At 40.7% G+C, this 20,386-nt stretch overlaps 1 protein-coding gene across 2 annotated transcripts in view; it reads left to right on the forward strand.

Annotated features, from left to right (window-relative positions):
• The window catches only part of hibadhb (3-hydroxyisobutyrate dehydrogenase b), a 135,648-nt gene that overhangs the window by 28,658 nt on the left and 86,604 nt on the right, over window positions 1–20,386 (forward strand). For both annotated transcript variants that reach the window (XR_009506953.1, XM_059945058.1), the window contains exon 4: window positions 627–748. Coding sequence is in view for 1 of the 2 variants with exons in the window: in XM_059945058.1 (XP_059801041.1) it covers window positions 627–748 (122 nt within the window). In the remaining variant the exon portion in view is untranslated. The remainder of the gene's footprint in view (window positions 1–626; window positions 749–20,386) is intronic.

Here is a 20,386-nt window from a genome sequence, read left to right on the forward strand (position 1 = left end):
TAAAAGCAGAGTGAAAGTTTAGTTTTATTTTCTATGATTTAGCCACTAAATTGGTTTTGTTTTTACATCACATAAGAGTACAGCATTTTTTTTCACAGAACTAGACCATGAAACGTAGGAGCAGATTTAGGCTATTTGGCCCATTCCATCATGGCTGATTTATTCTCCTCCGCAACCCCATTCTCTTGCTTTCTCCCCATGACCTTTGATGCCCCTTATTAATCAAAAGCCTACCAACCTCTGCTTTAATTATATCCAATTGCTTTATTTATTGTTTGATTGATTGTTTTATTGAGATACAATGTGGAGTAGGCCATTCTGGTACTTCTAGCCATGCTGCCCAGCAACCCATCAATATAACCCTAGCCTAACCACAGGATAACTTGCAACGACCAATTAACCTACCAACCGGTGTGTCTTTGGTCTGGGAGGAAACTGGAGCACCCGGCGGAAACCCACGTGGTCATGGTGAGAACGTACAAACTTTCCAGACAGTGTCAGGAATTGTACCCTGGTCACGTGTACTGAAAAGCATTGTGCTAGCCACTACCATGCTGCCCTGTGGCTTAGTGTCAAATGTTTTAAAGATATTCTTTATCTTGAACTAATCTGTTATTTCTTCATAGGAAAGTCAAGAAAGGTTCACTGCTTGTTGATTCGAGCACCATTGATCCTTCAGTTTCTCAGGAAATGGCCAAGGCAGCAGAAAAGACTGGAGCACTGTTCATGGATGCGCCTGTATCAGGAGGTATGCGTCCTTATAGGTGACAATAGCATAAAGGAAATGCCTGCAAGAAAGCTGTCCATCATTGAGGTACAGTGTGCTTAACTTCCTGATGGCCGTAAAATCTTATTGATCAGAGCAGAAACCAGGGCCTCAATATTATTTTGCAACGTAAATTTAATGTATGCTTGGACAGAAGGTTAGGAAGGTATATCGTTCTGGTTACATGGTTTAAACACTTCAATAACCAAGAATTTGCAGAAAGGCATGAAGGTTAAAGGTCAGTTGACAAAATGACTGGAAAGGATCACAACACAATATCTCCTACCCTGGAGATGGGATTCAAATCAAAATTACGTGCACGGTAAATGTAGCATTGTAATTTGAATGCAGTGACAAAGTTATGTTGGCACAAAATGCATGCAATTGCAAATCTCAAATAACACAAGCAAATTCACAATAGGTGGAGAGATGTACTGCTATATAAATACAGGCTATAACTTCAGTCTCAATGATTTACAGAGGGAAAAAATATTAAATTTTGATTTGATTATGTAGTTTTGTTGAATTTTTGTCAGGAAACCATGACTGTTCACAAACACATGAGATTCTGCAGATGCTGGAAATCAACAGTAACACATCATTACTGGAGTAACTCAGCGGATCAGGCAGCATTCTATCAAAGTTCCAGGCTAAGACCCTTTATAGGGCCTTGATGAAGAGTCTCACCCTGAAACATCAGCTCTTTATTCCTCTCTATAGGTACTTCATGGCGGTTTATGGTTCTATGAATGAATTCTTATATATTCCCATTCCCGTGCTTAATTTTCAGTCTTTACCAGCTACGAATGCCCCGGCTATATTAATGCCTGAATCTGCCCTGGATAGCATTCTAACTGGCTGCATCACCATCTGGTATAGGGGCGGGGGCACTGCACAGGATTGAAATAAGCTGCAGAAAGTTGTATACTGTCAGCTCTGTCATGGACACCAGCCACCTCAGCATCCAGGACATCTTCAAAGAGAGATGCCTCAAAAAGGTGGCATCCATCATTAAGGACCCCCATCACCCAGGCCCTGCTCTCTCCACATTACTATCTTCAAGGAGGAGGTACAGGAATTTGAAGATGCACACTCAGAGATTCAGCAACAGCTTCTTCTGCTATGCCATCAGATTTCTGAATGGGCATTGAACCCATGAACACCACCTCACTAGTTTTTCTTTTTTTCTCTCTCTTTTTGCCCAAATATTTAATTAAACTTTTAAAAATATATACTTGTAATTTACTGTTTATTATTATGTATTGCATTGTACTGTTGCTACATAACATGACGAATACTTCTGACATCCATGGAGGCAAGTAATTGCACAGTTATGATGAATTGATCTGTATGAACAGCATGAAGTAGGCTATCAGTTATTTATCTGTACAGAAATGGGAATGGTAGCTTAAGATTGAGGTTGGGTTAGCGAGCTGATTCTAGACAGATGTTTCCCTAATGGTAGACTGATCCAGAAGCTTAAGATGCATTGGTGACTTGGCCATTTGGATTCAGAATCACCTTCTCAGAGAAAAGCTATTCCCAACCTGGGGTCCGTGGCATAAAAAAGTTGGGGGAACCCTGCTTTAGAAGGACAAGAGTAGTGGTGGAAAGGTGTTATTCTGGCTGGAGGTCCGTAGCTAGTGGTGTTCTGCTAGGATCGATAGTGGAACCTCTTCTGTTTGTCGTGTATATAAAATGACTTGGATGTGTGATTTAGTAAGTTTGCAGATAGCACAAAGATTGGTGGCATGGTGGATTGCATAGAAGATTGCCAAGGATGCAGTGTGATAGAGATGAGTTATTGACATGGGCGGAGAATGGCAGATAGAGTTTCATCTGGGTAAGTGTTGAGGTGTTGCACTTTGGGAGATCAAATATAAAGGGACGGACACAGTTAATGGCAGGACCCAACAGCATTGTATACAGAGAAATCTCAGGTTCTAAATCCATAGCTCCATGAATGTAGCTGCACGTTGATAGGGTAATAAAGAAGCTGTGTGGCATTCTTGCCTTTACAAATCAAGGCATTAAGTTTAAGAGCTTTGTAAAACTGGTTTGACTGTATCTGGTGTACTGCATTCAGCTCTGGTTTCCCCACAATTGGAAGGACACTGGAGGTTTTAACGAGGGTGCAGAAGAGGTTTACCAGGATGTGACTCTCTAACTGCAATACTTTATTTTGTACTCTGTTATTGTTTTACCTTGTATTACCTCAATGCACAGTTGTAATGAATTGATCTGTATGAACCTTATGCAAGACAAGTACATATTACAATAATAAGCCAATTTGTCGATTTACCAATGCTGCCTGGATAAGAGGACAATTGCTATAAAGGGAGATTGGACAAATGAGGGGTATTTTCTCTGAAGCAGCAGAAGATGAAGGGAAACCTGATAGAGATTTATAAAATTATAAGAGGCATAGATAAAGAGTAGATGGCCAGTGTATTCTTCCCAGGATAACAATGTCTAATACTAGAGGATATGCATTTGAGCTGATAAGGGGGAGATTTTTTTAGATCCATAGTTGTGGCTTCCAGGGTTGGTGATGGTGACAAATATGATAGAGGCAATTAAAAGCGTTTAGGCACATGAATGTGCAGAGAATGGAGGGATATAGACTATATGCTGGCAGAAGGGATTTGTATAATTAGACATCATTACCTTTATTAGCTTAGATCACCGTGGTCTGAAGGGCCTGTTCCTGTGCAATACTGCTCTGTTACATTTCTTTTTCCAAAACGTTCACGCAGTTTGGCTGTTCAAGAGTGATCACTTTTTAGTGGAACAGCAGTAGGGGGGAATTGTGAATTGGCATTTCTTGTGCACTGACGCAGTTTAAGTCTGCGAACACTTCCGCATAAACTGCAGAGGAGGAATTCTGAATGCAATGAGATTTGGGGTTGTTGATCTGCAGTTTTGTTCGCTGACATTTCTGGAATCCACTAGGTCCTGCTGTTGTCTGTTTCTTCTCATGAGGGGTGGGTTTCCAGTGGCTGCTCCAGTTTCCTCCCATAGTCCAAGGGTATGCCATTAGGTAGGTTAATTGGTCATTATTGATTGTGCCGTGATTAGGAAAGGGTTAAATTGGAGATTGCTGAACAGTTTGGCTCAAAGGGCTGGAGGGGCCTACTCAGTACTCACTGTATCTCAATAAATAAACTAATAGGTTGTTTTATTTATTTATCGCATGGACATCGAGACCTACAGTGAAATGCACCATTTGCGTTAACAACCAACGTAACCTTAGGATGTGCTGGGACCAGCCTGCAAGTGTCACCACACATTCCAGAGTTAGGTCTGATGTCAAACTGAGTAAAAATAAGAAGCTGCATTTTTTTTAAACGTAGTGGAATTCCAGAAGGTCCAAAAGGACGCAGTATCTTTGCTGCTTTTTATTTGTTTAAAAATTTACAAAGCACATCACTGAAAGATTTATGCCAAGTCAAAGAAGAGCTGTTGGAAACACATGAGTATGTACTTGAAACTTTTAATGGAGCTCTTAAACTAAAGTGTTGTTTTGAAATACTTGTACATACTTTGAGGGTTGTGTCTGGGAGGTGGGGTGGAGATATGTCTCTACCAAAGGAGACATAAGACACTCCTTCCCCCTGCTAGCCTGCAGGTTGCCCTTGGACAAGGTGTAACCCCTGCTCGGCCCCCTGATAGGGGTCACATGAAGCCATGGGAGCAGGTAGTGGACGGTCGTATGAGCAGCTGGTGCTGATCACAGGTCCTAGTTATGTGACCACTGACACCAGGCCGACAATCTTTGAGTAGTATTGATAGTGGCTGGGGTCACCCTCTTGTAAAGACACTGCCCAGAAGAAGGCAACGGCAAACTATTTCTGTAGGAAAATTTCATGGAAAGACTATGATCGCCCATGTCATACGACACGGCACGTAACGAACAAACAATCTGGGTATCACTGGCGAGGCCAAGATTTGTTGCTTGTTCCTGACTGTCCTTCAGAAGATGGAGTTGCACAACAACATTTGTAAACAGGATTTAGGCACAGTGATAATGATGATTTCCTTCAAGTTAGGATGGTGCATGACTGGGTCATCTGCAGTAGTGGTGATCCTATGCGCCTGCTGCCCTTATTGCTTTGGTAGTAATTGCAGTATGGCAGATGCCGCAGATAAATGGAGTATCAGTCCACACTGCTGCCAGAGTAGTCCTTTGGTGGAGAAGAATGGAGGTTTGAGTGGTGATCTGAGCATTAATCTGGTGGGCCATTTTTTCAAATGTGTTTATGAGCAGCTTAACTGTGGTTGTAGCTGCAAGTGGCTTCCCTGTTAACGTGGCTAGTCTAGTTGATGTCTTTGTCATTGGCAGGGATCCAGGCAATCACAGCGACATTGAATGTCAAGGATAGGAAATTAACTCCCTCCTGTCACCTCTCGTTTAAGTTTGCCTGGCTTTTAGGTGCTGGGAATGTTACTGTTCATGCCTTAATGTTATCTTGATCAGTGCATGCAACATAGGTTAGTTCACTTGCTGAAAACCTGGAAATGGAATCAGATATTTGCCATTGAAAGTAAGAAGTAAGCTCATTGGAAATGTCTAAGCTGTTTGAAATGCAGAAATTGAGTAAAAATAAATTAGAATTTTTTTTTAAATGGTGAAGTCCAGAAGGTATGAAAGCAGAAAATAGAATGGCTGTTTGCATTTATAGGCTAAATTATTACAGAAGTTATGGGCGAGAGAATTAACAATAGAAATCTATTTGTAGTTGCCTATCACTTCTATGACATAACTCACTGAGATATTGTTTTAGCTTATTGCCTATCAGTTCTACATGGGTGTGACTCCTTACCTGGGCACAGTTCATGGGCTTGGATACTGAATGAAAACTTGTAAGAAAATGTAGACAATACAAGTAGCCTGTTATCTTATAGAGTCATTGAGCACTAGAACATAGAAACAGGCTCTTCAGTCTATTTCATTCATGCCAAAGTATTATTCTGTCCAGTATCTGTATCCCTCCCATAAATATACTTATCTGAATTTCTTTTAAATGTTGCAATTGAACCCACACCCACATTCCGTGCTCTCATTACCCTCTGAGTAAAGAAGTTCCCCTTTATATCATATTCTAAGCCTTTCAGAGAACTTCAGTGATGTCTCCAGCATGAGTTGTCAGTGATTGAACCAAACCCATGTTTCTTTTAGAATTCCCTCTCCTGGCTTGTGGCTTTAATAGTCATCACTACCTCAGCTGATGTAGCTAACTGAATATAGTGGAGTGCTGGGCATTTGTTTTTTGATAACACTCGAGTACGAAGAACTTAGAGCTTATTCATTGGATATACTGTACAAAATACCAGGTTCCCTTCTCACTTCTGCCATCAGGTAGGAGGTATAGCAGCCTCAGGATTTGCACTACCAGGTTCAAGAACAGTTACTACCCCTCAATCCTTCAGGCTCTTGAATAATACACTCACTTTCTATCCATTGAGGAGTTCCCACAACCCACGATCTCACTTTCAAGGACTCTATCTTATTATCTCATGTTTTTTCGATTAATTTATATTTGCATTTGCACAGTTCTCTTCTGCACTCTGGTTGCTCTATCTTTCATCCTATTCTATAGATTTGCTGAGTATGCCCACAAGGAAATTAATCTTGGGGTTGTATATGGTGACATTTGTGTACTTTGATAATAAAAGTTACTTGAACTTTCATATTTCCTTATGGTACGAACAATATTTCAGCTGTCAATAAAATGTCTACATTCTTTGGGGATGAAAAAGATCCCTCTCCCCTTAATTAATGATGATGGTAAGTTAACAGTTTACCTCCAGTCTTCACATACAAATGTGAATTGAACTTTATCTGCTATTGGGAAGCCATTTGTCAATATAATGCCAGATCAAAACCCATGTAATTGTTTAAAATTGAGAAAATACTTCCTACTCAAAAACAAACTAGATTTAACAATCACAACATGCTGGAGGAATCCAGCAGGTCAGGCAGCATCTATGGAAAAGAGTAAATGGTCAACGTTTTGGGTTGAGACCAGTCCTGAAGGAGGGTCTTAACACAAAATGTCGACTGTACTCTTTTCCATAGATGCTGCCTGACCTGCTGAGTTCCTCCAGCATTCTGTGTGTGTTGTTTTGGATTTACAGCATCTGCAGACTTTCTTGAGTTTAGATTTCAGACATCCCACCTCTCCTGGAAGTTCTGGGGGTCTCCTGCATATTGATAATGGAGATCCCGCAAATTATATACAATATCCCGGAAATTAATTTTTTTTTAGAGCGAGCAAGAGAGTGACAGAGAGAGCATCCTGATTGGTCTCTCTTTGTGCCAAGTAGACCTATCAGTTTTCTTTGTGGGTGGGCTTTACAGTCGACCTCTCTCTTTCTCTTTCATTGTCCATCAGTTCAGTTTACTGTCCTGCAGCGTCATGGCAGAGTGTTCCAAAAAAAGAAAATATAAAACATACTTCACCCCCAGACTACACTAAAGTGTACCCCACCTAATAGGGGTCAAAAATAATGACAGTGTTGCTCACTGCACTGTTTGCAACAGTGACTTTTCTGTTCCCCATGGTGGGTTAAATGACCATAAAAGACATGTTGAGGTGAGTTTAACAGGTGTCATTCGTTCATTAGCAAACCCAAATTCTAATTGTGATGTAGAAAGGGCATTCAGCATGGTGCGTCACATTAAGACAGAATCCAGAAGTTGGCTGTCTCACAAAGCACTTGTGAATCTAATGTCTTGCAAAATTAACAAATTCATTGACACAGACTGCATAGTTTCAATATGTGATCAAATAAATTGTTGTGTTTCATAATCAAATGTCCTGTATACATACACCCTTGGAGGTCAACTGGGGGTGGGGGTGGTGCTACCTCCCTGAAATGAATTTGTGCAGGGTGGGGTGACTGAGATTTAACAATATCAATCATCTGCATTTCATTTACAATATCAAGACGTTGTGTCTATTGTCCTGTATTATCTAATTGTACACAGTTTAATGAGCAAATCTCATTAATGTACATGTGCCCTGTGAAATAGGCCTTTTCTTTTTAAGAATATTGTTTTTAAAGAAACTTGTTTCATTTCCATCTCCAATCATCCTTGGAGCTTGTTTTTAATTCCTTGGTCATCAGTAGCTCTCTTGGATTTACACAGGAAGCTTTTCATATTATTGAGTCCAGACTTTGAGCTACAGCTGCTCGTTTCCAGCTTCAAGAGGGCTGTGTTCAGCCAAATCTATTATGGTCTATTTTTACATTTATTGCATGATAAATTGTGATAAGCAGTTCCATTCTTTTCCTGTAATTGTCTGGATTCCAAGACTAATTCTACCATCTTGACTGTGAACAGCTAACTTAGTGCAGAGAAATGATTGAATTATCACCACATCAAGTAATATATTTTTCTGGTGACAGATGTGGGGAATAAAATCAGCTTTAACATGTACGTCTGGGTTTAATTTTAGACCATAACAGCTTAAGACGTAGAAGCAGAATTAGGCCATTTGGCCCATCGAGTCTGCTCCACCATTTTTATCCATCTTTGACAGGAAAGGGTGGTACTGCTTTGCCCTTTCACCAGTTTCTCTGGCATTTAAAAAGAGATGCTTTTGTTGACTTAAAGTTAATATTCTTCAGCAGGACAGTAAAAGCCTGGCAAGCGTTTTAGCCTCTGATGCTGTTTCAATAACACAACTGGACTCAATTACTTGCTTTCTGGTGTTCAAGATTCAAGATTCTTTATTGTCATTCAGTACACAAGTGTAAAGGAGAACAAAATGATTGTTACTGCAGATCCAAAGCAATAAAAAAAAAAGCACAATAAGCATGAAGAACACAATTAAAAAAACCCCCATATAAATATAAAAGCAGCCGTAAAAACAAAATGTAGAAGTAACTTATGTACATAGATTGATTGTATGAACATAAAGTAACACTAGATGATGGGGAGGGTTAGTGGGTGGGGGTGCAGATCAACCTGATGGCTTGGGAAAAATAACTGGTATTTATTTATTTATTGAGATGCAGCGTAGAATAGGCCCTTCGGCCTTTTGAGCTGCGCAGCCTAGCAACCCCTGATTTAACCCTCGCCTAATCACAGTACAATTTACAATGACCAATTAACCTACTAACTGGTATGTCTTTGGACTACGGGAGAAAACCTGGTCATGGGAAGAACATACAAACTCCTTACAGACAGCGGTGGGAATTGAACCCAGGTTGCTGGCACTGTGTAGTGTTGTGCTAGCCACTACGTTACCTTGCTGCCCTTCGAGTCAGGTGGTCCTGGTGTCGATGCTGTGTAGCCTCTTCCCTGATGGGAATGGGACAAACAGTCCATGAATGGGGTGTGGGGGTTCCTTCATGATATTGCTTGTCTTTTTTCTAGCACCTTTCTGTATATATGTTCTTGATGGTAAGTGGGCTGGTGCCGGTGATGTATTGGGCAGATTTGACTGTCCATTGTCGAGTCCTCCTGTACATTAAAGTAACTATTTTAAAGTTATAATGTTTTTCATACCTTGTGAAATTTTATGTGTGTATTCCATACGTTTATCTTAAAGAAAGCTAAATACAACTCGGAATCTTGCTAGCTAATTCAAAATTCAATAGATAGGAAATAAACAAGTCACTGGAAGCAACTCTTATGATGGCTTCTATTTATGGAACTTCTGGCCATAACGTAAAATATGACCTGCTTCATGTTGTATGCTTTTTCAGTTACTAGCCAGCTACAGCTCGTTTATGTCATCCAAGGACTTAGGACCTTGCATACTAATTCTGTATGGTGTGGCAGCAGTATGTTGCAATACATAATTTAAAAAAAAGCTATAAACTGCAACGGGGGAAAAATACATAAATGTAGGGTGGCACAGTAGGGTGGTGGTTAGCAGAACGTTCTACAGTAGAGATGATCTGAGTTCAATTCTTGCTGCTGCCTGTAAGGAGCTTGTATGTTCTTCCTGTGACTGTATGGGTTTCCTTCCACAGTCCAAAAAGATGTACCAATTGGTAGGTTAATTGGCCATTGTATATTGTCCCATGGTTGGGCTAGGATTAAATCTGGGGTTGCTGGGCAGTGTGGCTCAAAGGACCAGAGGGCCAATTCCGCACTGTATCTCAATAAAGAAATAAATCAATTTACAGAACTGTAAAAAATTCTGTAAAGCAAAGATACTTCAAAAATAATGAGTTGAAAGGTTTCTGAATATCCAAAGTTACTATAAAGAGTAGTAAACAGTTTAAAAAAAATGAAATCAGATCAATATTTGGTGTGACCACCTTTAAAACTGCATCAATTCTCTTGGATGTGCTGTTTTATAAGGAAATTGGGCTGTTCCAAGCATCTTTGAGAACTTGCCACAGTTCTTCGGCAGACTTTGTCTGGCTTGCTTCTGGCTCTCCAGAGAATTGCAGACAGCCTCAGTGATGTTGAGATCAGCACTCTGTAGAGGCTGTACAATCGGAAACCGTACCAAAAACCTAAGGTGCCTATGACTTTTGCACAGTACTATATATAATTAAATTAAATAAGTTGTGCAAAAAAAAAAAAGAAAAATAGTGAGTTAGTGTTCATGGAGCACTTGGAAATCTGGCAGAAACTGTTTCTGAAACGTTGAGAGTGTGTCTTCAGGCTCCTGAACCTCTTCCTTGATGATAGCAATGAGAAGAGGACATGGATTGGGTATTTGGGAGGTCTGTAATTTATTTTATTTTAAAGCTAAGTGTATAAATTGGCTGCTCAATGCTCTAAATTATTTTGGCATAAATAACTTATAGGAAGTAAATGTGTTTTGTCATGTATAGATGTGGTGAATTGCACTCCAGTAGGGTTTAGGAAGTTCAAACAACCTATTTAATTCAGCACTGAAATCAGTACATTCTGGTTACTCTTACCCTTTTTAATATAGTGGGAGCTGGTGTACAGACACAGAGACGCACTGAGATACAGGCGCGCACACAGACACACGCATGCGCGTGCACACGGTCAAACACACACACACTGATTTAAAGACATGTCTGGTATGATACACATCAAATGCCAAGATTACTTTAGAGTCTTCTAACTTGAATTAATGACAGCTTTACTCAGCTAAGGACTTAGCAGAAAATGAAGCTAGGTTGTAAATTACCTCTCCAAGACCGTAAAGTTTAGGATATGGGGATTGTGTGGCCCTTGATTCAGATTGTTTGTTTATCAGCTGGCGCCTGGTCTGGAGTTGAGATTTGTAGATGTAAATCTCCGACAGATCTTAGAAACTTCTGCAAGCTGCTTTCTTTATGACTTGGGGTAAATTGAAGCTCTGATTTAATAGTGAAACGTATGTTCATTTCCGAAGTATTTTACCAAAGTGCCTTGGTATGGAGCATTTGAATAGTGCCTCATTGCTGACACTTGTGTGAAGAGGCTTCATTGTAGCTGTGAATACCCTTTTTCACAATGATTCATCATCAGCCCATTGGATTTCTAAACAGAAATATGCTTTGTACTCATTTCAAAACTGTAACAGCAAGTAATAAAGTATTTAATAGGAATCAAGCAAGAGTCAATAAAATACTTTTATTCAAATGATTCATTTGAATAAAAATAGCTTAATTAAAACAAACACAAGAGATCTTGCGGATCAGAATGAGCCAGTCCATCGGTCAGAATTGAGTTTAATATCACCGGCATATGTCGTGAGATTTATTGACCTTGCAGCAGCAGTACAATGTAATACATAATAACAGAGAAAAAAACCTGTGAATTACAATACAAACAAGAGAAAATCTGCAGATGCTTGAAATCTAAGCAACTCATCCAAAATGCTGGAGGAACTCAGCAGGCCAGCAGCGTCCATGAAGAAGACTACAGTCAATGTTTTGGGCTGAGACCCTTCATCAGGACTGGAGAAAAAAAACGATGGGGAGTCCGGGCAAGAAGGTGCAGGGAGGGGAGGAAGAAGCACAAGGTGATAGGTGAAACTGAAGGAGGAGGGCTGAAGAAAGGTGCTGGGAAGTTGATTGGTGAAAGAAATACAGGGCTGGAGAAGGGAGAGGACAGAAGACCATGGAAGAAAGGGAAGTGGGGAGGAGCACCAGAGGGAGGCGTTGGGCGGGTAAGGAGATAAGGTGAGAGAGGGAAATGCGAAGGGGATATAGTGAAGGGGGGAGGCATTACCGGAAGTTCGAGAAATTGATGTTCATGCCAACTGGTTGGGGCTACCGAGGCGGAATATAAGGTATCACTGCCCCAACCTAAGTGTGACCTAATAAATAAATTGTGAAGAGATAGAAATAACAACAAAGTAGAGAGGTAGTGTTCATAGGTTTAGTGTGCATGCAGAATTTGATGGCAGATGGGAAGAAGCTGTTCGCGTGCGTGTATGTGTGTGTACATGTACATATGTGCGCTTTGTACGTCCTTCCTGATGGTAGCAATGGGAACAAGGAAGGTCCTGGGTGATGAAGTAACACTATCTAACTTTTTTCATTCTCTTTTTGCACTACTTATTTAATTTAATTTTTCATCTATATTATTGTGTAATTTTTTAAAATGTATTGCGCCCTACTGCTAGTGCAAAACAACAAATTTCATGAGATATGTCAGTGATGATAAACCTGAATCTGATTCGGAGATGCTGAACGCACGTGCACACGCACAAAACACTGGAGCAACTCAGCAGGTCATGCAGCATCAATGGTTTGGAATAAACAGTCATCATTTCAGACCAAGTGCTGATGAAGGGTCTTGATCTGAAACATCGACTGCTTATGCCCCTCCATAAATGTTGCCTGGCTTACCAAGTTCTCCTGCATTTTGTGTGTGTAGCTTAACTATCCATTTTTTTTTTTGTCCATTACGTGCATCAACACATGCCTTATTTGAAATCAAACAATATAATAACTTTACACACTTCAATTCCACAGACCACTCCCACTCCGATATGTCTGTCCATGGCCGCCTCTACTGTCAAGATGAGGCCACACACAGGTTGATGGAGCAATACCTTATCTCCTGCCTAGGTAGCCTCCTACCTGCCGGCATGAACATTCAACTCACAGATCTCCGTTGATACCCCTGCCCCCCCTTTACCCCATCCCTATCTATTATTTTAGTCTGGTTCTCTTTCTCTCTCTTTTCCCCTCTCACTATAATCTCCCCCCACCCCTACCTTTCTTTCTCTTTGATTTCCCATAATCCCCCACCTTCCCCCAGCCCATTTCCCTTCAGCCTATCACTTCCCAGCTCTCCACTTCATCCCTCCCCCCACTTCTTATCCCCCTCCCCCTCCACCATCCCATGTTACTTCACTCCTGATGAAGGGTTTCGGCCCGAAACGTCGTCACTATCTCCTCCCATAGATGCTGTCTGGCCTGCTGAGTTCTGCCAGCATTTTGTGTTTTTATTTATTTCCAGCATCTGCAGATTCACTCGTGTTGCCAATATAATAACCATTTTCAAGCCTGATTAGATCATTAGCCAGTTTGCTTTATTCTAGATGATTACTAAGAAACTAGTTAAACTTGGATTCACTCAGTCATTTGGAATAATGAAGAAACTATTTGCAAGGTGAAGAATGAAGTTGTCACTTTTCCAGTACAATCAGAATGATATTTTTGCAATGTTCTCTTCTGGTTCAAAGCATTAAGCTCAAATGAATATCCATGTTTCTTTATGAAGGTGGTGACAGCCTGAGCCACTTGATTTCCATCAACACCTTGGAGGAGCAACATCGAACCAGTCCTTCATTGTATTGGAGTCCCAGGTTCAATTCCGATGTTGGGTCCTGTCAGTTTCTGTGCTCTTATCTTTCTGACACTCCACGAGCATTCCATAATGGTGTTAAACAAAATTGTAGATTGTTTTGTTCAGGTGAAGCACTGTGAGTAGTATTGTGTAAAATCATTTGGCAGGTTTGGGCAGCTTTGGACAGATCAGGCTTTGTAAGGCACTGGTCAGACTGCACTTCGAATATTGTGAGCAGTTTTAGGCCTCTTATCTAAGAAGGGATACGGTGGCATTGGAGAGGGTCCAGAGGAGATTTGTGAGGATGATCCCGGTAATGTATGAGCAGCATTTGATGATCTGAGCCTGTACTCACCAGAGTTTAGGAGAATATTATAAGACCTGGATAGAGTGGATGTGGAGCGGATGTTTCCTATAGTGGGGGAAACTGGGACTGGAGGGCACAGCCTCAGGATAGAAGGATATTCCTTTAGAACAGAGATGGGGAGGAATTTCTTTAACAAGAGGGTGGTGAATCTGTGGAATTCATTGCCACAGATGGCTGTTGAGGACAAATCGTTCAGTATACTTGAAGTGGAGGTTGATAGGTTCTTGATTAGTCAGAGCATCAAAGATCATGGGGAGAAGGCATGTGAATGGGGCTGAGAAGGATAATAAATGATGGATTGGTGGAACAGGCTTAGTGAGCTGAATGGCCTGTTGTAGACTGATTATGTAGAAACTCTGAACACTACCTCGCTATTTTTCTCTCCTTTTACGATGCTTATTTATTTTTATATTTTCTTCATTTTTTTAATTATATATTGCACTGTACTGCTGCTGCTAAACAACATGTTATTGATAATAAACTTGATTCTGCTTCTGTTATTTGTGTAGCTTTTTACATATCTGTGCTGGACTTCATAGCTCCTCAGAACTTTGAAATTAGATACTACAGTTTAGGAATATATTAATACAGTTGGGCAATTATTCCAGGTTAAATATTCTGCTTCAGCTCTTGTTCAATATATATTTTTAAAAATTGTTAAACCAGTTTGAAAGGTGAGTTCCACAGTGCATTTAGTAAGTAGACACAGGTGGCACGATAGCATAGTAGTTAGCAGAACGCTAACTTGGGCACAATTCCATCCGCTGTCTGTAAGGAGTTTATACGTTCTCCCCGTGACTGTGGGGGTTTCCTCTGGGTGCTTTGGTTTCCTCCTCCGTTCCAAAAGCGCACTGGTTAGTAAGTTGTGGGCATGCTGTGTTGATGCTGGACGTGTGACAATAGTTGTATGCTGCCCCCAGCACATCCTTGGACTGTGTTGGTTGTTAACGCAGACAGCACATTTCATTTTTTCTCGATGTACATGTGGCAAATAAAGCTAATGTTAATCTTATTCCTAAATGAAATTAGAACAAAATTTTCCCTGGAATAGTTTTAAAAGTTGTAAGTTTGTGTAGTGTAATGAATGGAAGAAGTTCAAAGATCCAGAGGCCCTAGAAAAGGATAAAAGTTTACATTGATTTGTAACAGCAAGCATCTTCGATGTCTGAAAATTGTCCGGTAAATTATTTGATTGTATCTTGTTTCTGTATACAAATGTGAAAGATGTGCAGCTGTTTTGCGATTGAAGATGATTCTTTAAGAATTTAGGGGTTAATACTCCAGCATCTATCGTACCAGCAGATGGCATTATAGCCAAATCTGTTTGGAGATTTGAGAGCCTCTTGAAGAGGCACACACTGAAACTTGTCCCTAACCCTTTACTCCCATAGCCAGGAAAGAATTTAGCATTTTGATCAATACAAGCTATGCAGAATTAATTAGCCATCAATAAATTCAAGAACAGTGTTTTGGCATGTAGTCCTGAATATCCTACTTGGGCATGTTGTGATCTTTGTGTTTATTTTTCCACATTTGTTTTAAATCCCAGTGATATGACAGAAAATTCCAGTGAAAAGATGTTGCTTTTGTAGAAATTCCAAGGGCATAATCAGAAACAGCTTTTGAACAAAGTATGAAGAAGCATCTTGAATATCAAGAGATGAAAATCTTTCAGCTGTTGTCCTGATAATCACTTACATGTGTATGCACAAACGACTGTGAAAATAGTGTGCTATACAGAATTGGTGCTAAAAATCCTTAGTTAATTTCCAACATTAATTACTTTGTTAACAATATGTTTGTAGTTATTATGATTAGTAGACAGTATGTTCTGGAGTTGGAGGACTATGCGTGGGTTCTGAGAGGGAGCAAAGGGGTTTTTTTGGCTGTTGTTTTGCTTATTTATTGAGATACAGTGTGGAGTGGGTTCTTCTGGGCTTTCTGGTTACCTTGCCCAGGCAACAGTGGGAATTGGAACGTGTATTGTAAAGCATTGTGCTATCCACCACACTACTGCGCTGCCCCACAGTTGCTATTTGTGCTGACCGTTGTAGGCACGCTGTGTTGGTGATGATCTGCGTGGTGACGCTGGCAGGTTGCTCCAGCACATCCTTGAGTTATCAACACTTTCTTAATCTTTTGTTAATTTCCTGCCTTACTTCGTTAAGGGTATGTATGTTTCTAGTTGATCTGATGAGTACGGCCTGAATAGACAGCATGTCCTGTAGTTGGAGGACCAGGTACGGGCGGTGGGAGGGATTCTTGTTTTGTTGCTTGTTGTTCTGCAGAGCATTACGGCATGCTATGCTTCTGCCAGATTGTGTGGTGACACTTGTGTGCATTGGTTGTAAAAGCAAATGATGCATTTCACTGCATGTTTGATCTACATGTAATCAATAAATCTGAATCAGCTGACAATCTTTTCTTAATTTCCAGCATTACTTTGTTAAAGGCACGTTTGTTTCTAGTTAATAAGATTAGTGCATTAACTGCATCAATGCACCTCTTCAAAGCTGGTTCTTTCTGCGGGGAGCTATTTTGATCTTCCTGTTTGATTATTGTTGCTTACAGGTACCTCTCCAAGTTTACTTGTGATTGGTCTTGATGTCTTCCAGTTTTGGCTTAGATTTTCCATGGAGTTATTCTCCTTTTGGATGAGATATTAAATAAACTTATTGTATGCTCAGCTGGTTGAAGGTCTCAAGATATTACATTTCATTGTACAGTGGTGCTGACCTCAACAATAATGAAGTGCTTGGAGCGGCTGGTTATGGATCGCATTAAATTCTCTCTTCATGCTACATTAGATCCTTTCCAGTGTCTCTCAAATCAGTCCACTGATAATGCCATAGCCTCTACACACCACTCTTGTCTTGTCCCACCTGGAAAATGGTGCCTCATTGGCCAGGATCCTGGTTATTGACTTCAGCTCTTTGGTCAAGAAAACGCAGCAGCGCCTCCTCTTCCTGAGGAGATTGAGGTGAGTGAGGCTTTCCACTCCCCACCCACATTCTAACCATTGAGTGTCCTGACCAGCTGCATTTCCACCTGGTACAGGAATCTCAAGGCATCTGACTGCAAGACACTACAGAGGATTGCAACGACTGCTGGGGTCTCTTTTGCACCAACTTGAGATATCTATCAAGATGCTGAGTACACAAGGCCCTCAGCATGATTTGCGTCCCTGCCATCCATCCAACAGTCTCTTTGACCCCCTACCATCAGGCAAGTGGTACCATAGCATTCGGACAAGGATGTTAGGATGGGAAACAGCTTCTTTCCCCAGGCTGTGAGACTAAACTCCCTGCCACCACCCAGGTCTCACCACGTATGAAGCACCAGTAACTTCATACTGTTTACTTTTTAATGGGTCAGAAGTGCACCTTATTATTTGAGGTAATATTATTTTGTGCTGTGTGTGAGTTGTATGTACTGTATTGTGTACCTTCGTCCAGAGGAGCATTGTGTTGTTTCGCGGTACACTTGAATGACAATGAACTTGAACTTGATTAACTATGCTTCAGAAGCACTACATTGCTTGTAAAGATATCCTGAGGTTGTAGAAGGCACCCTATAATTACAAATCTTTTAATTTTGTCACAACCATACTGTCTTTAACTTTCCTGTCCCTTCTTGTTTATGGCTGCCATGTACTTTGAGTTTTTGCCTTTCATTTTCACACTTGGACTGATTCACTTGCTCTTTCCTGCCAGCATTGAACTCTTGTTTATCACTTTAACATAAAATATCCGAGTTTGGAAAAAAAAATCTGTGTCTTGGTCTTGTTTCATATGAATCATTTTGCCATTTCTCTCCTTTGTCCTCTGCTTTGGGAAGTCTGTCACTGTATGTCTTCTACTCGTTCCACTGGTAATTAGACCCAGAGTGATATATGATGCATTGGTTCCATGTATACCTTAATTTACCAGTGATAGTCCAATGCTCATTTGTGCTTCCATGATTGCCTTGCTTTATTGTAGGCGCATTGGTTTACACTGTAGAGTGCAGTCAACAGTAGAAGTGTGCATGGGCAAACAGTTTCCCTTACTGTGGAGTATGGATTGAGCTACCAGCCAGAAGTGGTGCATATGAGCTCTATTTCAACGCTTAAGAGAAGTCAGGATAGAGGGGCTCTGGAGGGCTGTGGTTCTGGTGTAGTTTAATGGGAGTAGGTAGTTTAAATGGTTTCAGCATGGATTAAATGGACTGAAGGTCCCGGTTCTGCTGTACTTCTCTATGACACTGATTAATTCTGTCTGGTTAATATCAGAGTGAAGTGCATTGTTTTCTCTCTGTTACCTCTCCTTGGTTTATTTTGTTTTATACTCACATTACAGGCCTTTCAGCCCACAATGCTGTGCCAACCATGTAACCTTCTCTAGAAGCTGCCTAGAATTTCCTTACCACTTACCCCTCTATTTTTCTAAGCTCCATGTACCTATCTAAGAGTCTCTTGAGAGACCCTATTGTTTCTGTCTCTACCACCTTCATTGGTAGTGCATTCCACCCACTCACCAATCTCTGTGTGGAAAAACTTACCTCTGGCAACCCCCTTGTACCCACTTCCAGGCACCTTAAAACTGTGCTCCCATGTGTTAGCCATTTTGGCCCTGGGATAAAGCCTCTGGCTATCCACGTGATCAATGCCTTTCATCTTATACACCTCTTGTCAGGTCACCTCTCATCGTCAGTCGCTTCAAGAAGAAAAGGCCGAGTTCACTCAGCCTATTCTTGTAAGGCACACTCTCCAATCCAGGAAACATCCTTTTAAATCTCCTCTGCACTCTCTGTATAGTATCTACATCCTTCCTGTAGTGAGGTGACCAGAACTGAACACAGTACTCCAAGTGGGGTCTAACCAAGGTCTTATAAAGCTTCAATAAACAATTTTTAATGCGGTTCATGGAAGTGAGGTGTAATGTTTATATGTAACCACATTTCAGCATCTAAGTGCAATTATTTACCCTTCCTGCCAATGGTGTGCTTTGAGTAATGCCAGAAAGGAAATTTCTCTTGGGGTGGCAACAGCAGCTCAACATTTTTTTTTGCTTTTTTCAGTAAATCACTCTTCTTTATAGTGTATATTAATTTTTCTTTAGAGGGCCTGTATTATTTAGTGAGGTTTACTTGTCTCTGCGCTGAACTGAGGTTGTAGCCCGCAACTGGTGGATCTGCTGCAATGATGACTGACTTTGTGGCTGTTTACTCACTTTCGCAAACTTCAGTTGTTTGCCTGCTTTTGTTGATCGCATAACTTGTTTATTTTTCTGCACATTAGGTGTTTTGGGGTCTTTTTTAATGGGTTCCCTTAGGTTTCTTTATTTTGTGGCTGCCTGTAAAGAGACGAATCTCACGGTTGTATGTAGTATACTTTGACAATAAATGTACTTTGAACTTTGACATGTCAGAATCAGGTTTATTGTCACTGACCTCTATCGTGAAATGTGTTATACAGTGAAATACATAACAATGCATTAAGTAGTGCAAAAAGAGAGCAAAAATAGTGCAGTTGTATTCATGTGTTCATGCACCATTCAGAAATTTAATGGTGGAGAGGAAGAAGCTGTTCCTAAAACACGAAGTGTGTGTTTTCAGGCTCCTGTACCACCCCCTTAATGGTAACAATGAGTGGAGGGCATGTCCTTGCATTTGGGGTTCTTAATGACGGATGCCACCTTTTTGAGGCCTTGACTTTTGAAGATGGTGGGGAAGCAATTGCCCAAGATGGATCTGGCTGAGCTTACAACACTTTGCAGTTTTTTTAATCCTGTGCAGAGGCCCCACCATAACAGGCAATGTTGCAACCAGTTAGAATGCTCCCCATTTGTACATCTGAAGAAATTTGCTAGTCTTTAGTGACATACTAAATCTCCTCAAATTCCTAATGAAATCTTGCTGTTGCCGTGCTTTCTTGTAACTGCATCAATGTGTTGGGCCCAGGGTAGATCTTCAGAGATGTTGACACACAGGAACTTGGAAATGACCACCCTTTCCATTGCTGATTCTTCGTTGAGGACTGGTGTGTATTACCCCGAATTCTTGGACATGTATAGAGAGAAAGGCCCTCTTGACCATAAGCTTTCCCCATTCTTGTTTGTTGAGAAAATGTTTATTCTTTGCATCCAGCTTGTATCCTTTACACAAGACTTTTAAAAATTGTTGCCACTGGTCTGTGAACCACAGCATCCCTCTACTTCCTTTCTAAATTGTTAATGACACTGCGTGCCTTCGTCAAGTTTCATCTTGGCTACCTTTGCTTCAGGGAGAACAATCCCGTTCTGTACTGTGTAACCTGACAGCTAAAGTTCCTGTACTCTTGAACCTTCTAATCAATATTTACTGAATGTTTTCCACATTCTTTATATTCGCTCTGAAGTGAGATGACCAAAAATTAATCTGCTTCTCCACTTGTGACCCAAATTATTTATCTGGGTTGAACGTGGGCTTCTTGCTTTTGTGTGAATGTATGTAATAGGATCTTTCATTTTGAGAGAATGGTTCCTAAAGTATGTGTGTAAAGCATGGA

This window comes from Hypanus sabinus, chromosome 20 (assembly GCF_030144855.1).
Source record: "Hypanus sabinus isolate sHypSab1 chromosome 20, sHypSab1.hap1, whole genome shotgun sequence".
Lineage (NCBI taxonomy): Eukaryota > Metazoa > Chordata > Chondrichthyes > Myliobatiformes > Dasyatidae > Hypanus > Hypanus sabinus.